The following is an 18,720-nucleotide window of genomic DNA, read 5'->3' as shown; positions in this document are numbered from 1 at the left end:
ACCCAACCATGAGCAGGCCTGTAGTATCCGCATATCTACTGCCAGAACGCCCGTCACTCACACGCCTATGAGAAAAAAAACCCAAATCATCTCGAACACGAACCTAAACACTGGCCTAGTGGGGCCCACAGCGTCTCCGTCCCGCCATGGACCATTCGACCCTCGTCTTCGCGTCCGTCTTCCCAGTCCTCTCCTTCTCACATAGCACGCCGACGCCGGTTGCGACACCGGATCTGGGTCACATAGCGCCAGGTACCTCGTTTGGGAGTCCCTATGCTCTGCGGAATTCTGAGAGCCGGACGCCAGCGCAAGCACAGGGCCAGGGACAACACAGAGCAGTCAAGCGCAACATAGCATGGAGCTGCGCAACACGATTCCTGAGTTTACCAAAAGACGTCAATTGCGTTTTGAGAACACAAAAGAATAGAGAAGTCGAAGAAGCGCTGAGCTTTTTGTTGAATGGAGAGGGCAAGAGTGATGATGGGAAGGAAGAGACTCTGGTTGAATGGTATACAAACGAGTGCAGGTTACACTTTGCGAACCACGTTTGGCCAGCGCTAGAAGATCTATGGAGGGACGAGGTTGAGCTCGAGCGGTCGTGGGATATTCTTGACGAAACCCAGCGCATCCTCGAGCAAGTGCAGAACGCGTATCTCCAACCTTTCACCGAGCACTTGCTGCCCCTTGTACGGCAAAACGCCAGTAACACGACCCTCCGGCCGAGCAGATCTACACAGATAGCTGACTCAGATACTGCGAGTGTAGCCGATTGGAAGTTCCGCCGGGATGTACAAGCTGTCTTTGCACATTGTCTGCCACTACAACGATATGGGAAAACGCTGAGCTATGTTCTTTACGACGCAGGATGCCGATTGTTTCGCATATATACCCGAAACGACGGTATGCAGCCGAGTACCACGCCCGAGGACACGCAAGAGTTCAGGAAGCGGATGACCATGCTGCTACAAAGCCTCGAGCGCGTTGGGCTTGGTGGTGATAGTGCACAGAAGGCTTTTGCACATGCGATGAACAAGCTGTTTGACTCCTTCATCACAAGCCACTACTTAAAGGTAGATTGGTACTCCAAGAAGTCCATCGTGCCGCAGTTAAGGTTGTGGATTCAAGACGGCTTCTGTCCGCTTGTCGAACTAGTATTGGAATGTCTGCGGTGCGAGCAGAGCAATATCCAACCCACCGAACTGACCTCATGGCAAGAGATGGCGCTGGGTAGGTTGGGGCGAGCAAGAGTCGACAACTTGTTCGATTTTGTCATCAACTGGGACAAGAGTCTGGGTGCCATTCTGGACATCAAAGAGTATCTACGAGTTTCGAACGCAAAGCAGCATCTTACTTCGAGCTTTTCCCAGCAAGTATCGAGACGACTATTACATCCTGGGGCTACGACCACTTACATACTGAACGTCTACATATTTATCATTCGATCATTCCACGAGCTAGAACCCAAGGGCGTACTCTTAGAGCGCGTAGCTAGACCGATCAGGCGGTACCTAAAAGAGCGTGAAGATACAGCACGAATCATCATATCAAGTCTACTTACTGATCTCAGCGATGAGACGGGCAGTAAGTTCTCATCGAATAGCGAGCTCTCATATGAGATTGCTAGTGAGATGGGAAAGCCGTTCGCAAACTACGGACAGGATACTGATGAGGAGCTCAACTGGAATGACATGAACTGGCAGCCGCTCCCACAAGACGCATCACCAGACTATAAAAAGTCAAAGGTCGAGGATGTGATATGGTTTTTGCTAACACTCTGGGAGCGAGAGGATTTTATCAATGAGCTGAAGAACATATATGGAGACCACTTGCTTAGATGTCAAGATCCTGAGTATGAGAAAGAAATCCGACTTTTGGAGCTCATCAAAGTGCGGCTAGGCGACGACAAGCTGCAGGCTTGCGAAGTCATGCTGCGAGACGTTTTAGAATCAAAGCGTATCAACGGTACCATCCGCACGACAATCAATGTACCAACTGCAGCATCACTCGTCACGCCAGATCACCGTAGCCTAGAGCCTCGAACGCCAGATGGCCAACACCCGCGGACACCTCAGCCCCGAAGGCCAACACGGTTAACTCGAAACATCACTCCCTCTACCTCCAGTGCTGCAACACCCCCTGGTCCCACGCTCAACGCACAGATTTTATCATCATTCTTCTGGCCCCAGCTTCGCGACGACACATTCCGCGTACCTGCGCAGATTGATGCATTACAGAAGGAATACGAGTCACGTTTCGAGCGTATCAAAGGAATGCGCAAACTGCGGTGGATGAATGCCTTGGGCGACGGCTCCATAACCCTCACATTCGACGACCGCACTGAGGACTTTGATCATCTCACACCGTGGCAAGTTAGTGTAATTTATGCCTTCCAACCTCAGCCCGGCGAGGAAACAAAACATGCAGACAAAGGCGGCGAGGGTATAACACGCAGCGTGTCTCAGCTAGAGGAGATGCTGGAGATGGACGAAAGCCTCGTACACCAAGCCCTCTCCTTCTGGGTGGGCAAATCCGTCCTCCGCTTCCACGCCCCATCCACATATTCTATTATCGAGTCCCTTCCTAAACCCACATCTAAGACTGGTGCGCATGATGCCGACGCTGCAGCCGCAGCAGAAGAACTAGCTACAATCCAAGCCAACGCTACAAACAACACCGTCAAGTCGCAAAGCGAGATGCTAGAGGAGAAGAAGGATGTCTATACGGCTTTCATACTGGGTATGCTAACAAATCAGGGTAACATGAATGTGGGCCGCATAGCTATGATGATGCGGATGATGGTTCAAGGAGGATTCCCGTTTGGACCTGAGGAAGTGAAGAAGTTGTTGGGCGAATTAGAAGTCGATGGCAAGGTTGTTGCCATGGGTGGCGATGTCTGGAGCGTCAGAAAATGAGAGATTCTTTGTAGGTATGCTAGTGCCCCTCTTCATCGCAAGGCGCACACCAATGCATGTGTCATGTCACTCCACTATCCTTTCTCAGTACACAACTCTAAATGAGTGTACAACGTACATATCATCAATAACGCACCCCTCACCACCTCAGAAACGAACGGATTAACCACGGCTCGAAGATGGCATTACCGAAGTATTCAAGCTACAGTAGTCAACGCTGCCAAAATTCGTGCGCCTCATACACACCAACACTTCTTCTTCATCACAACTTGCCCGATAGCTGTGTCTAACACCGCTGCAATAACATCGTACGATATTACGATTTTTTTTCCAAATTCGGCGACTGCACCTCTATAGAACGAGCGGATTCTGCCCTCATCATCGCCAGTTGCGAGCATCGTGATGCCGCTCTTTGTAATCACTCGTCACATGATTCACGTGCACGCGTCGCAAATGTTTCCGCGTTACGAGATACCAACAAAAACTCGCTTCGCGGTCTACTGCTTGTTATCTCTACAATCGGTATCCCTTTTCCAGATGCGACCTCTACGTGACGCCGACATCGACGTACAATTACTCTGTATAGCGCTTCCCGCACAATTAATCTGGATGGCGCTCCCCTTGGTCTTCGTCCTGATGTTCTACAGTATAAACGACCACTCTAGCAACGACGCCAACGATCAAGGTCCAAAGTACGTAGACCCGAGTCCTCCCACATCATACACAATACTACTTTCGATGACGCTTATCCACCTCGGTCAGATCGCAATTTGGACACGAACCTACCTTGGCTCCCCACCTACCTTCGCCAAAGACATTAGCGCAATCATTCAAGAATGCACTCTCCACTTCGCAATGTCCTTTTGGGTAATCTCTGAGTGCGAGTACATACGCGCGTACTGGCATTCTCATCTCCAAGAGTGGCCCGTCACTCTCATCACACTTCTTTTCTCCATCCCTTCGGCCAATTTCGACCATGACTTCCTCGTATATCGAGATTGTTTTAGCTACCGGTGGCCGTGCCAATATTACATGCCACCCCGGGACGGATGCTGGTCCCTAGAGGCTCTCTTGGGAGTTCCACTCGATACCTTCTACATGATAAGTTTCACGTGGGCGGGGATGGTCTGCCTCCTCTATCCAGTCAAGCGCTTCGCGAACCCGGATCCGAATGGCGACACGTTTACCGTGAAAAACGAGTTCATGGGAGTGTTCTTTACGCCAAGGTCGTACTGGTTCATATACCTTGACTTTGCGCTCCAGCGTCCAGTCCGATTAGTCAACAGAATGCTGTTTGAATTGGTTGCGGAGGGTATTAAGAGGGCTTTGGATCAGTGGAGGCGGCGACATATGTATGGGAAGACTGATAGAAGTGACCTCGGGAGTACGAGCGACATATCCGCGTCGCGCACCCTTCGCACCGGCTCATCTCAACCCTGTTTGAACAGCGAAAACATTGCCTACACACGGTGGCCGGTAGCTGGAGAACTCTACGAGAATCCATGGAACGACTGGGATACTTCGAATCGCGATGATATTTCACCCGAACGATATATCTCTCAGCCTTGCGAAAACTCTTCATCGCTTTGGTCGCATGTCTAGGCATGTCCGCCACGTCACGTCGAATCGTACTCCTCGTTAAGCACGAAGACCATTCGAACCTCCTGTACATGGTCAAGCCTTCAGTATGGGCAGCTGCGAATAGCGGTAGAGGAACACGAGCCGAATGGTCAATATACAAAGTACCTGGCATTCATCCTTCGGTATCACACAAGGAGCAGACTGAGCTTTGGGTGGAGATATCGAGCAGGATTAGGTCGAGAGGAAGGCGAACTGGAGGATACGGTGGACTGCGGCGGCTCGGGAGAACTCAAGGATTTATTCGACTGCGACTTTTGAAGCTGGACTCAAGGGAAGCGATGGTCGGACCCAGGATACCGCAGGTTCTTACTCAGTGTTTCGACCAGACTGCGCTAACCAAGCTCAGACGATTTGACTCTACAAGGCAGTGTAGCTCCGGTCGCAAATAATCTCACACGCATGAGCCTGGTTTCTGGCTTGACCATGAAAGAACCACTGACGTCTTGCCTAGGTCGAATTCGAGCGCCCGCGGCAAATCAGCCCTTGGATCTCACGTCTAATCATCCGCCGCATCACACGTCAGAAGACTCGGCACGAGTTTTGCTCCCAGACTCAGCTCCAAACACGAACCTGGGGTTTGGTATATTGGCGGAGAACCTTGGCAGCTTCTTCGGATTGGCAGCGAGCAGGAAACGTACGGGTTACAGTAGATGGGAAATACTACGTGCGTGTATTAGTTGTTATGTTTTGAGGTTGAGCCATCGCAGAGCATTGTTGGCGGCTGTTCGTTGGGGTTGAGAATGATGTTGGACGGCCAATCTGACAGAGGATGGCTCAGGGTCAGTCTGATACTGCTGCTCGACGTACCAACGAATCAATATGTCCTTGGCCTCATACAGATCTACGCATACTGCCCATGCAATTGAATGTGAACACTCCAGTCTTCCAAAGTTGTCTACAAACACCGCAGCTGCGCCATTAGACACGCCACAGGTAGCTAGAATCCTCAGACACACGATGGCGGATTCGTAATGATATATTTTAGCCAACAGAAATCAGTCACTGTAGATTAGGCATTCACAAACGGCTTTGCATAAGGGTATGTTTATAAGTTTCGGGATCTTTCATATCCGAATAAAGAATTTGTCTGCCGTGCCGCATACATGCTTGCAGACGCGGACGCGGATATGGGGCGCAGTGCAGTTGAAGCTGCAGTAGCGTGTATACACGGGATCGATAAGCGAGGAACTTATCCATCTCCCGGTGCTTTTCGTATCGGATGCATTAAGGCGCCCTTGCATAATCTATATGCAAGTCGGATCACATTTCTTGGGAAACGTATTGGTGTGGATACATGTAGGAAAGAAAGAAACAAAGAAAGAAAGACGACAGATGGCCCGCTAGTGAGCGTGGGGGCGATATTCATGTGTAATTCGATTTAGGTTTGTGGGAGGAAGAACAAAGTCACGTATGGGTGACAAGGGCCCTTTTCTCCTTACTCAATGACGAGCAACCTCTCTGTAACATCCAGAGCGCCCTCAAAATTACCGCTGATGGCATAGATGCTCTGCATTGCAAACGCCGCATCCGTGCTGAAATCCTCGTACCCCCAATTGCCGTCCTGGCACCGATCTCCTGCCTCCTGTTTAACGTCATCACTAAGCGCACAGCACCTTTCATACGCTGGAAGCGCTAGCGCGACAAGACCCAGCCCATGCCACATCCTTCCCACGTTGTACTCCGCTTCTTGCCGATGGATTGCATGCGGGCTCTTGCTGCGGAGATCATAGTATCTGTACACAAACGACAGACCCTGTTGAATCTGGTATTGCCGGTTTTCGGAGAGCCGTTTCATGGCGTGTTGAACGTAAGCAACACCAATACTTAGATTCAATACTGGATCTTCAGGCGAGATGGTAAAGGCACGGAAGTAATAGTTCAGCGCCGCCACATAACTACCACCGCACATCAAAACATGTCCATACAACGCGAAGAGTGCGGGATCGTGGTCTTTGGCTCTGTCGACATCTTCGACGTTGATGTTGTTTCTGAAACCTCCTTTGCTGTTCTTTGTATCGCGGAAATTATACGCGGCGCGCTGTGCTGGGGTCAGGAGCGCGTAGTCGATAGTCTTGATGTAGCGCATAAGCACTTTGTACGCAGGGCCAGTCGCGAATCCTTCGGGGAAGGAACATAGACGGTTAACGGCACCATAAAGACGAAAGAGGTCTGTCCCGAAAGGGTACTCTTTTAGGAGCCAGCGCGTCGCTACAGATGCCTGACGTGAATTGTCTGCTGCTAGAGCGCAAGTAAGGCGACACAATTGTAGTTGTTGGTGGTAGGTTCGGGAGCGATGGAAGACGTTGGCTTGAGTGGCAATATCGAGTGTAGCGAAACACTGTTCTTCATCTCCTTCGCTGGCGAGCAGGATAGCATAGCGACCGAACGCATCACACCATTTGTCGAAGTGTATGCCCCAGAAATCAACCGGAGCTGAATCTGGTCGCTCTCTTAGCTCAGGATCTGTTTCACCGTCTTCGACATTGTTCGCTACTACAGCAAGTACCATTAGCGAAGACTCTTTCCATAGATCGCCACCCGTAACTCGTCGGAAGTAAGTCATTAGGTCTTCCTTTCGGTTCGAGTAGAACAAGTCGAACGTAGAGAATTCTTCGATGAGCTCCCGAGTGATGGACAACACCTCGTGTACGGCAACCTCGTCTCTTTCCTCTGCCGCTTCCCAAATTTCGTCTAGTCGCTTGAAACTCGAGACGATCTCCCGATGCTGAGCTCGAGCGGCTTTGAGGTCGTCGGCAAAATCTGTTGCCAGTCTCTGAAGCTTGTTACGAAACAGTCTGTTGTTGATCGCTCGATACGGCACGTCGGTACCTTCAAGTGTAGTTCGTCTCGGTTCGATATCGGGAAGCTGCTCAGCATCTTCATCACGAACAGCTAAGAAAGCCTGAACTTTTGGCGCCTTCGCTCTTTTCGTGCGGAAGAAACCCTTCTTAGGACGTTCGGTCGGGGCGACAAGTGGAGGGAGTTCCTTGTTGCCGTTCTCATCTACAGAATCTTCGTCTTCACCGGTCTGCCCGGTAGCTGTTTGCATCCTCTTCCTATTCCTCCGAACCGTACTCTTTCGAACGCCATATCTACCACGAGCTTGCCTTCGCTGGTTATAGTAGTATACTCTGAGCTCATCATATGCCTGGAAACCCAGGTTTTTGAGCTTGTGGCCGTACTTGTCGCGGTAGATAGTCTCAGCACGCTGACCAGCTTCCTGCCACATGCCCTGATCTTCGAAGAACTTTGCAAGGACAGCGAGGTCATCATAGTTCTCTGCCGGCCACTTCTTCAAGATCGGAATGACCTCTGCCGCCCTCTCAGCCCTCCCTAGATTCTTGAAGCATGTGTGCAGGCCAATGTAGCTTTGCAGGTTGAATTCGTTAGAGTTTTTGTCGAATAGAGGCTCGTAGAAACGCAGCGCATGGTCATCGTTGCCTGTAGCGTGAAGAGCATCGCCAATTATACGGAATAGATCTTCGTAGTCCCAAATCAGAGCCTCAGGACCATGGTTGTCCGGCTCCAACATTTCAAGGTGGCGCTAGATGTTCGTCAGTAACGTCCAGAATGTAGCACGAGTTCGAGGCTTACCATAGCCTCTTCAAAGTCGTCCTTGCTCCTGCGCAACCGGAACAAGCCTAATTTCACTCTGATCTCCAATGGCAGAGTTGAGCCGTATGTAGCATCCTGCGATTTTCGAACAAACGGAGGCACAGTAACGCGTCTCGGCTCATCTTCGATGTCGAATTCACAGTCGTCTTCGAGTTTGTCCCAGAATGTCTCAGAACGCCTACCCTGCTTCCACCGGGCAAGCTCCTTCAGTCGTACAACACCTGCTTCGTAGCTACCCGCTCGATCCAAAAGGTCGAGATAGATATTGATTAGTTCCCAATCAAGTTCATTGTTGACCGGATCCCGGTCAGGCTGTGTGAACACATCAATAGCCTCTTCGAAGCTGTTCAGCAGCTTGTTGAGATGTATTCTAGTCTGTTTCGGAGAGGCAGTACCCATCATTGCCATAATCTTCAGTACGCTCGTATCAGGGTCTTCTCCTTGCTCCTTGCGTGTTTTGAGCATCTTCAGGCCGAGCGCTACGCATTTGGACGAACGACCTAGTTGTGCCTCGATCTCGAGCTTGTGACTACGAGCTTCATAATCGTTGTTGAGCAAGATAATCTCGTTCAAACACGGAAGAATGGCAGCCGACTTGTTCTCATCTGTAAATTGTGGATGCTTTTCAGGATCGAGCTGTTGTATGCGCTCAATGATATACTGCCAGAGACCAGGATCACGCTTGGTTGGCGCACCAGCCAGTAGTACAGCCAGTGAGTCCTCCTCCCGACCCATCTCGGTATAGATCTCCGATGCGATGTTGTAAGCATCAAAGATTTCTGGGTTCAACTGAATAGCCTGCTGAGCGAACACAAGGGCAGCTTCATAGTCTCTTGCGATGAACTTTGCGTTAGCCTGTTGCTGCAACGACTTCCATTCTGCGCCTGGGTCGGCAACAGGTCGAGGTCCTCTAGGACCTTTTTCCCTTCCAGGCTTGCCTCGCTTCTTTTTAGGCGTTGGTCTAGCACTATTGTTGCCACCTCGACCACCACGGCCTCGAGTCGAAGGCCGACCTCGTTTCCCACCACGTCGCCCTCTGGCAGGTATGATACTAGGGGTTACTGTAGCCTGGAGTGCACCTCTGCTTCTGCTCTTCCCTCTCTTGTATTTCGTTCGCTCTTCGACATCCTCGAATTCGACACCTAGCTCCATCTCATCTGGGTCACCTTCGTCTTCTTGTGCATCTTCTGATTCGTAGTCTGCATCGATCTCTGAATCATCCTTGTTCTCGTATCGAGCGAGCTCTTCTTCTTCCTCCATGGCACGTCGCCAATCATCCTGCTCGGAATCCGAACTATCGAAGTCGCGGTCGTAGCGCGAATCTCGGAATCCGGTCGCATTGGTAAACTCATCATCATCCTCTTGTCCGGGATTTGCTGGAATGAACCCTTCGAAGACCGCGGGTCCGCTAGTAGCATAGGCTCTATTGAACGGGTCCTGGAATCCACCACTGGTGAAAGGAGGAGGCTCTTCCTCTTCCAGATCCTCTACAGCGCTGAGCGGAATAAGAGGTATGAAAGGACTCCGGGCTGGCGGTTGATGGTGAAGCGGATGCTGGAATGGAGGTGGGTCTTGGTATATTTCCTGAGGAGGAAATACTGCATTTGGCGGGAATTGTACAGGGTATTGTTGCCTGCCATGTTGTACATGTGGTTGCATCAAGGTTGGTGCAGCAGCTTCGAATGTACCTGCAACGGGCAAGAAACGTCTATTGCTCGACGGCTGCACCAGAGGCCACTGCTGCCCATAGTATCCATTATTGGGGTTCATTATGAGCTTGATTGTGTTGCACTTGCGTTAGTTCAGGCTTGTTAGTGATCAATCATTGTGGTATATAGTACCGAGAAAATGGCGATGGTGATGGAAGCTTGGTGGCAGGGATTGTAGCCGTTGCAAAGCCTGGCGCACGTGTCTTGCGCTAGCACATAGCGTGCATCTCGCCAATATCCAGTACGTCCCTGACATATGAGACCCTTTAGCAATTAGGCTTTCCTTAGATCCCGTCTTTTAGAATCCGATGTGACCCTTGCAGTAAAGTCTTTTTTTTTTTTTGTCATACACTACCAACTTCTTCTTTATACCCAGCATAGGGAGGTTGGAAGGTGTACTAACGGACTAAGAAGAGAAAAGGTCACCACGAAGAAGAACGAAGCAGTCGGAACCTCTGGCCTGCTGCTCGGGCAGGCCCAACCGCTTTCCCGACCACTAGTTTAGCAACCCTTGTAAGCGTTTCAGGTAAGATGCCGACTGTATATAGAATAGATGCCAACCCTGAATCTTGGAAGGGTCTATTATTGTCTTGTTAGGATTCGCCGTCGTGACTGCACTCTTGGATAGTCATTGCGCCCGCATCAGCCCATCTTGAAGCATATACCTTATCACCTCGTATGTCTTGCGATTGTTGTTTCTATCTTCATCACGACCATGTTATCCGGACATTTCCTCATCATGCTTTCGATATGTTTCACCGCATCCGCTCTCAACATACCGAAACATGACACACAGTTGCCTCTCCTTCCAGAACACGAGGGCCATCGAACGCAATCGCAAAACACCCGCGTCCTGTTGGCGTTAAGAGAAAGCGAAAGCGATGTGGAGCATCATGTTGAGATACCTTTACATACGCCTGTCTTTTCGGGTAGGCTGCATCGAATAGGCTCCATTCTGGCCTGCTTTAACAAAAATCGCCAGGTGTAAATTTTCCGAGTCAGCTGAGCACTATAGAGATCACAACAGCCACCGAACAGGGCCAATCGATATCACAGACAAGGCTTGACAGGGTTATATGCAGAATCATACCAAAAATTAGCGCGGAGGAGCAAGAAGCAGTGGACTTGGGAATGGAGCTTAAGGTGTTGCCGTGGTTTGCAATAAGAGATGGAACCGTCCAAGTCGATGATAGTAATTCCAGATGGTTTCTCGGAGGCAGAAGAGTAGAGAGTTACGAGTGTCGATGACAGGGTAACGGAGACCAGAGATGGGAGAGAAGTAGAAGGCAAATGTTAATGTATAATGACGCATGCTTTGTCAGGGTATAGTACAATGGCCCTCAATGGCCTCGTGAAGCAAAACGCCGTTTATGCAGGTCTGACATGTGGTCAGACGTTGTTGTCCTCCTCGCCCATACCAACCATCTCGTATTCACCAGCGCCGTCTCTCCCTCTGCCCCTGCCTCTTCCCCTAGACTCTCCACCCTCGTCCTCTGCGGCTGGTTGTGATGGCGAAGGCTTCTTGCTGCCAAAGTTGATTGGCCTCAGTTCCCGCCACTGGCATGCCCATACGCCTAGCGAAGTCATAATGGTGGCGCTACATATCTGCAGCGCCCACCAGAACAAGTTGGCGGGTATGGCGTGGGTGTACAAGGAGGTGACGATCAAGTGGATAAAGTGTACAGTCAGGGCGAAGTCAAGAACGAGTTTGGAGCGGGCGATGAGAAGTAGTATGAAGATGGCACTGCAGCGTGTTAGATGGTGGCATGACTGGGACCAGCGCGTCGCAGCACTTACCAGGCGAGGCTGTTCAGCACCCAGACCAGACCCAGAGTCCATCCGATTGTGGTATCGCCGCGTAGACTTTGCCAGCCGAACAAGAGATCGGTGCTGACCTCCTTGCCCGCTACCAGCGCGGTAAAGACAATAAGGATGCCGGCGCATGCATAGTAGGCAAGTTGCAGCAGTAGGATCTGGGAGAGTATGCGGGTCGGGGACAGATCCGCAAGTGCGCCAGGTCGTGGAGGGCGGCGTCGGCGTGGCATCAATACGCAGGCGGTGCGCTATGACATGAGCACAAGGGGAGGCGGAGGGTTGATTGATCGTAGGTGCAAGGTTGCCTGTTGATTCACGGGTTCCCGTAACCGTTCGGCGAAACGTGGGCAGTCAGCGCCGATGTCATAGCTTTTGGGCCCGCCAAGCACGGATTCGAGATGATTGCGCTGTTGGACGTGTATTGTCGACAATTCTACCAAGCCTACATAGTCTGACCTCGAGCATCCCCTCCCGACGTACGCAGCCACCCCGAACAGCCTCCTGTGACACTCGCCTCCCGTGCCACTGACTCCCGCGCCAGCTGCGACAATCGCCTCTACCTCCGCATCTCCTCCGCAACCTTCGAAAATCACAGTCATGGGTTGGTTCGGCTCAAGCTCCAAGGACGACGGCGGTGTCAAGAAGACAGACGGCGGCGCATTCGAGTCACCGTCACGATCCAACCGGAAGCAATGCTATGCAGCACGCGACGCCTTTTTCGAATGTCTCGACAAGAACAACATCTTGGATAGCATAAACTCAAAATCCGGCAGGGACAAGGCCGCAAGCTTCTGCGCGTCTTTTGACCAGGAGTTTGAGAAGAATTGCGCACACAGCTGGGTACGTAGAATTTTCTGCACGGCAACCACATTACACTAACAGTCTGCTGCAGGTCGAATACTTCAAGAAGCAACGAGTTGTAAACTACCAAAGAGAACAGACAATCAAAAAGATTGAGATGCAAGGCGGAGAAATTACAGCGCCGCAACTACCACTGCCGGGCCAGAACAAGTAGATGAAGCATGGCCCGACAGTCTTAATAACGCCGCTCATGACCAATGTACAACATGTATACTACTCTCAAAGCGCTCGGAAAAAAAGCGTTTGCAGCTGCCACACAGAATGGTTTCCCCTGTAATTCTAGACTTTCTACACTAAAGCGAATATGTCACTCATACACCATCTCGTCGAATCCCATGCAAGACATCGCCTCTACCTCAGACCTACCTCCAGAACAAATGATCGTGCATGAACCTCACACCCTCCGCGCGGAGCTGTAACCCGAACCAAAGGTCTAGCACACTACATTACTCAAGTTGTGACTAGGCTCGCATAATGTCGTCACTGCGTCTTGGGAACGCTGACCAATGTAGCTTAGGTATTCGAAGCGTCGAGCCGCGCCTGTCAAGTCTACTCCTTGCATGAAGGGGGGTTCGTCGCATAGACCCGAGGACGAATCGGGGAGTGGCGGGGCCTAGCTTGTCCGTGCAAGCCTACGCGCGGGAGTTGTTTCGACTTGCAGAATCGTAGCCCGAGTGTGTAGGTCAGGCCGCGTCTTGGCTTGCTGTGAACTTCTGTCGGCCACCATACCTCGAAACGCATGTGGACATTTGTCGGCAGTTTCCTTTTGCCCGAGCCTTGTTGCTGACAGCAGAAACTCTGCTGTTGAGGGGGGCGGGGGACGTGCAAGTCTTCAACTCTGTTCCGTACAACCCCTCATCAGCACAAAAGCCTAATCATCGAGAGCATCAATCGACCCGTCAAGTCCAAAATCCTACACGCACAAAACTAACAAAGTGCAAGAACATGACAAATATCTGACCACAAGACAACATGTTACCCAATATTGTTCATTAATACTGATTGGCTACTAGAACGTGCAGGTTTTAGCCGCAGAATCGAGCGGCAGTAGCAGCAGTGCGCCGCCTGGTTCGAGTCCTCGGGTCGGCGAGATCTGAGCTTTTTCTCGGTTATCTGTACATACTGAGAACCCCCACCCCACCATCCCAAGACTTCATCCGAGTCAAGTGGCTTGTTTTACCCCTCCATTGGGTTGGTGTGTCTCTGAAGGATCCTGCCCTCGTGTGTGTGTATGTGTATGTGTGTGCGTGTCGGTTCGTGTGCTTCGGTTTCGTATGCTTCGTGACCATATCCCATGCTATCCAATATTCAATAGCAAGTTGCGTTGCTGTTAGTTGATTACTTTTACTGTCGGCGTCGTCGCCGAGGACGTCTGTCACCACTTGGTCGGCCAAATAGTCGCAGGATCGAACTCGCGCCTAAAAATCTCCACATCGGACGCGCACCCTTTGTTCGGCGACCCAACCATACTACTGTCGATAGCAAACACGACATCCTGGAATGCGCCATGGAACTCCTCCTCTTCGAAGAGTAGTTTTCTCCACATTCGCGCTACCTCCTGTGCTGGGTTGCGGAATATAGGCCCTAAGCCGAAAGCGCCCAGCACCAAGTTCCTGTGCCCGCAGTAGGATGCGATTCGCAATACTGCCCGCATTTTCTCCTTCATGAGCTCCTTTTCTTGTGCAAACGAGTATTTGCATCCGCTCTCGTCGAGCTTGGGACGTCGCACGGGTGCAACCGATATTACGGGTAGAGAGGCTATGTCTGTAAAAGTTGCATAGTCTTGATCTGGGCCTGCTCGGAACACAACTGCGGCCCGTTAGTGACTTGTGACTCGAGACGAGCGTTGCTGTTATCTCAACGTACAGACTTCAGGGGAGTAGATGCCGCCTGTCTGTGGTATTGGGTAGTAGTTTTCTTCTCGGCCCAATTGCGCGTTCCATGGCATTGTTAGAGCATGTACGAGATTGCTTCTCCTCGCGAAACATTCTTCTGGTGCCATAAGCCCGGATTCCCAGTCACCTCCAGCGCGTTTCTCGTTCGCTACGTTGATCACTGGAATTTGCTTGCAGTCTGAATCTGCGTTGACCGCGCTTTGATACCAGCCCAAAGCGTAGTTCACTGGGTCACCTTCCATGACAGCTACTCTTGTGCGTTGTGATGATCGTTTGTCCACGTTGATTCTTATTTGTGCTGAGTCGGGATACAGGTATGAGGTCTTGGAGTCTCGAATGTAGTGTTTCCAGATATGTGGCATCCATATCCGTTTTGCTTCGGCTGCTATCTCTGACGGCTTGGGTCTTGAAGGCGGCATGATAATGAAATACTATGAGCAGCTTTGATATGAATTCTTGTATGACTGTACGTAGATTGGAAGGATGTATAGTTGCAGCGTGAGATGGCCTGAAAGTAGGGAGGGGCGGGGTGAAACGACGAGGAGTCTATGACCCTACCGACAAGAGGGTAGCATATCACTTGAGCAAATACTCAGGAGCGTGTGATAACGCAGCTAAATAATGGCTCCAGATCCAGCCGGAGACTAAGCTGGCGCATTTCCGCTGCGCCAGTTACCAAAACGGTAGTCGTCTGCGGGAATCGAGCCCTCCCCTGTTGGATGCAGTCATCGCGGGTGGCATCTACACCAGCAGTAGCGCAAACCTGCAGGAGGATGGGACATGAGTCGTATGCCCAAGCAATTTAGGGTAGGCACAGTGGTCGATGCCCGGTAGCAGCCGCGTCGTGTGATTGAAAGATCCATCCTGGTCCTGGGGGCGACGCTGTGCACCCACGTAGCTGCCAGGTACCTTGAAGCCACTAAGTGCCGTGTCGGGTTTCTGGGAGTTGTTGGAACAGGGATGTGTGGCTGGATCGATCGTCCAGACCTTGAAGCGATCTGCATAGAGTTAAAAGCGGTTTAGAAAGATCTGGCGGCGTTGAGCAAGCCGATGATGACAGCTGCTAACCAAGATCCTGCACGATATAGCGTCGCAGTGATAGCGTCGGCACTAAGATCCCGGATGCAGGGTAAATGTACTTTGCTGGATTGTTGGCGTTCTACGAGGCGTCTTTCTCACCGCCAGCGGATGTTACACGAAAACGTCCAGTAACGAATAAGTCCGCCGCCCTTATGACGGGTGCATGCTTCCAGCATCTCGGCACACGATGGGAGTTGTACAAACAGCCGTCTCGCTTGGTGGGGCGTGTTTTGGTGTGCTGACTGGGGTGGAGTAGAAGAGGAAGCTGGCCCGTCCAATGATGGTAAAGAGGGCCACCAAGAAGAACACCACGACACCAGGCTCCGAAGTCCATCGGTGCTATGTTCATGGGTCACAAATCTCGTGCACTTTCATGGTCGGTCCTTGGAGCACATAGTGTTTCAGCCATGGCTGAAGTGTTACAGTCACGATTAACGAGCCACAAGAACGGTACGGGCGAGGCCCGCCAGATCCTAGCGCATGGTCAAAGCGTCTGTACTTTTTTTCTTGGGTTTCATAGACAGCATACCGATAGAGGCAGCTGTTGCTACGCTACAGAGCACACCGCACATTTCCTACTGGCTGATCGAAATTTGCCGACGCGTAAATGAGTTGGCTCCTGCCCGTTCGAAGGAGTGTTGTCCGCCCCCAGTACTTACTTCGAAACCGGGGAACCGCTTTGCCTTGCGCACATGCGCTATCACTATGTCGTCCTCGCTGCAGTTCAACCTTCTGCCCAAGCAATATTGCTGAGCTGCTGAGGCCATCTCCACAATCAATCTCCGCCCAGCGGACTCCACGGGACAATGAGGCGCTGACGATAAACGGCTATGTGCGGACAGTGCGCAAGCAAAAGCGTATTGCATTTGCTGCCATAGGAGATGGCTCGACCCTGCAGACAGTACAAGCAGTGCTGCCTCCCCAACTAGCGGAAGGGTCAGTAGTCTACTTCCATACGATCTGTAAGTACTGACATGCTGTGCTATCAGTCTCTCCACTGGTGTTGCAGTGACGGTCACAGGAAAGTGGACACCCTCGCCAGGTCAGGGCCAATCCCATGAACTTCAAGTAAACCAAGTGCACATACTGGGAGAGAACGATGCTACAGTAAGTTGGTTCGAGTAAGCATTGAAGTAGTCTCTGGGTTCTGATCTGTGTTCCAATTGCAGGCCTACCCAATCCAGAAGAAATACCAATCGCCTGAATTTCTGCGCACTCTCCCGCATCTTCGAAGTCGACTACCAATAAACTCTCTTATATTGCGGCTGAGGTCTTTAGTCACTGCGCAAGTGACCAACTACTTCGCAGAACATGACTTTGTTCAGTGTCATCCACCTATCATCACATCTTCCGACTGCGAGGGTGCAGGAGAGGTATTTACTGTTGCGCCTGAGGTACCATCGTCATCAGACAAATCCTCTTCAAACCAGATCAAGAAGCATGAAGACATGTTTTTCGGCTCTCCAAAATACCTCACCGTTTCTAGCCAGCTTCACCTAGAAGCTTTGGCTCAATCAGTGAACAAGGTCTGGACGCTGTCTCCAACATTTCGAGCCGAAAAGAGTGATACGGCTCGTCATCTTAGCGAATTCTACATGCTGGAAGCAGAACTAGCTTTCGTCGACGACGCCAATGTCGTCATGGACGTTGTGGAAGAGATGTTGCGTTCTGTTGCGTTGAAGTTACAAGAGTCAGTTGTAGGTCAAGAGCTCCTTGAGGCGCGAGCACGAGACCAGGATCAAGAAAGCACATCCGTGTCGCACGCTACCCTCGCACAACGGTGGCAAGGGTTGGCAGAAGGTCCATGGCCTCGAATCTCATATGCGGTTGCGATACGGCACCTCAAGGACGCGGTGGCTCAAGGCAAGGTGGAATTCGAGTATGCACCTGGTCATGAAGACGGCCTACAAACCGAGCACGAACGATTTCTGGCTGAGAGCTTGGGATGCGGGGGACCCATATTCGTCACTGACTATCCACGCAACATCAAGCCCTTCTACATGGCGCCGTCAAATGATCTGACTGTTGATGAATCGGCTGCACCGACAGTCGCATGCTTCGACCTACTTGTACCTGAGATTTGTGAACTGGTGGGAGGCTCTATGCGTGAACACCGACTGGAACAACTTCTGAAATCCATGGAGGAACAGGGTCTCCAACAAGCGTCGGACGACTCTACCGACGCATCAGACGGCTCTTTGCAGTGGTACGTGGACCTCCGACGATACGGCAGTGTACCGCATGGAGGCTTTGGTCTTGGATTCGATCGACTCCTGTGCTACCTCGCTGGTGTGCCTAACATCAGGGACGTAGTCAGCTTCCCCCGGTGGCACAAGCGGTGCGACTGCTGATGCGCAAACAAAATGTAAGGAACTCCGGTGTCCCCGACCACGGCATCGCCAGCTGTTGGCGGACATGTTGCTTCGTAACGTGGCATGGCAGATAAACTGGATAGCATTGCTGGTTGCAGGTTATGAAAACCGCGCGTCCATTGTACTTGTACGATGGGCAAACTGCTGGATCATGGTGGTTGATGATAGTTGCAAATGAGTATAGTAACCTCGGACCATCCACAACGGATTATGTTGGAGGCATCCACAGATGTCTATAGTAATGCGTGCAGGCTTGCTCTGTTGTTTATTCGGCGCAGACTGGAGATATAAGCTTGTCGTTTACTCATTTACTAGACGCTGTGCTAGGAGCACTTGGCGAGCAGGAGCTCGGCACCGAGCTTGAGTTGACATCCACTATGCAAACTATTCCAAGATCGGACATTATTCAGCATGCGGTTCTGGATGCGCTAACTCAAACCCGGCGTCTTTGCGGGGTATCGTGAGTGAAGTCAGGCTTTGCGTACAAGCATGTAGGGGACAGGACGCAGACGTGTGGCGGACGGTGTATGCGGGCGGAGATGATCTGATAAGATATAGTTGAGTCGAACTATCTCCCCTCCCGCATCCGAGGCACCTTGGCTGAGTCTAGCTATCGCGTTGATGATGTACTTGATCTCCGCGGCACCTGTCAACCATCGTTGCGCATTTGAGGGGTCATGGCAAGTGGCCAGCTGTGGCCAGATTGCAGGGGGCATCACGATGCAGAATTTGCCAGTATATGGGCTGGCATGCGCATGCGTAGGTTTGCCGTGCAAGCTCCGGCATCGCTGTTGATGGCATGGGTACGATGAGAGTAGAT

General features: G+C 51.3%; 6 protein-coding genes across 6 annotated transcripts; 3 read left to right on the top strand and 3 right to left on the bottom strand.

Moving 5' to 3' along the window:
- Positions 1 to 146: 146 nt before the first annotated feature.
- AA0111_g258 (hypothetical protein) lies at positions 147 to 2,912 on the top strand (the record flags this gene model as incomplete). Its single annotated transcript, XM_028648366.1, has 1 exon — positions 147 to 2,912. One exon carries the CDS (start codon positions 147 to 149, stop codon positions 2,910 to 2,912), a length of 2,766 nt encoding a protein of 921 aa, XP_028511625.1.
- Positions 2,913 to 5,988: 3,076 nt separating this feature from the next.
- On the bottom strand, positions 5,989 to 9,938 carry AA0111_g257 (hypothetical protein; the record flags this gene model as incomplete). The annotated part of the gene is made up of 2 exons (XM_028648355.1): positions 5,989 to 8,097; positions 8,148 to 9,938. The coding sequence occupies 2 exons, from the start codon at positions 9,936 to 9,938 to the stop codon at positions 5,989 to 5,991; spliced, it is 3,900 nt and encodes a 1,299-aa protein (XP_028511620.1).
- Positions 9,939 to 11,266: 1,328 nt separating this feature from the next.
- On the bottom strand, positions 11,267 to 11,922 carry AA0111_g256 (hypothetical protein; the record flags this gene model as incomplete). The annotated part of the gene is made up of 2 exons (XM_028648344.1): positions 11,267 to 11,621; positions 11,675 to 11,922. The coding sequence occupies 2 exons, from the start codon at positions 11,920 to 11,922 to the stop codon at positions 11,267 to 11,269; spliced, it is 603 nt and encodes a 200-aa protein (XP_028511619.1).
- Positions 11,923 to 12,289: 367 nt separating this feature from the next.
- On the top strand, positions 12,290 to 12,707 carry AA0111_g255 (hypothetical protein; the record flags this gene model as incomplete). The annotated part of the gene is made up of 2 exons (XM_028648333.1): positions 12,290 to 12,532; positions 12,585 to 12,707. The coding sequence occupies 2 exons, from the start codon at positions 12,290 to 12,292 to the stop codon at positions 12,705 to 12,707; spliced, it is 366 nt and encodes a 121-aa protein (XP_028511618.1).
- A 1,221-nt stretch (positions 12,708 to 13,928) lies between these two features.
- Positions 13,929 to 14,867, bottom strand: AA0111_g254 (hypothetical protein; the record flags this gene model as incomplete). The annotated part of the gene is made up of 2 exons (XM_028648322.1): positions 13,929 to 14,362; positions 14,420 to 14,867. 2 exons carry the CDS (start codon positions 14,865 to 14,867, stop codon positions 13,929 to 13,931), a joined length of 882 nt encoding a protein of 293 aa, XP_028511617.1.
- Positions 14,868 to 16,135: 1,268 nt separating this feature from the next.
- On the top strand, positions 16,136 to 17,879 carry AA0111_g253 (hypothetical protein; the record flags this gene model as incomplete). The annotated part of the gene is made up of 3 exons (XM_028648311.1): positions 16,136 to 16,464; positions 16,518 to 16,635; positions 16,854 to 17,879. The coding sequence occupies 3 exons, from the start codon at positions 16,136 to 16,138 to the stop codon at positions 17,877 to 17,879; spliced, it is 1,473 nt and encodes a 490-aa protein (XP_028511624.1).
- Positions 17,880 to 18,720: the final 841 nt, after the last annotated feature.

The sequence above is a fragment of the Alternaria arborescens genome (assembly GCF_004154835.1).
Source record: "Alternaria arborescens strain FERA 675 chromosome Unknown contig_1, whole genome shotgun sequence".
Classification (NCBI taxonomy): domain Eukaryota; kingdom Fungi; phylum Ascomycota; class Dothideomycetes; order Pleosporales; family Pleosporaceae; genus Alternaria; species Alternaria arborescens.
Note: the sequence above shows the minus strand (reverse complement) of the source record. Positions and strands in the feature narration are given on the sequence as shown.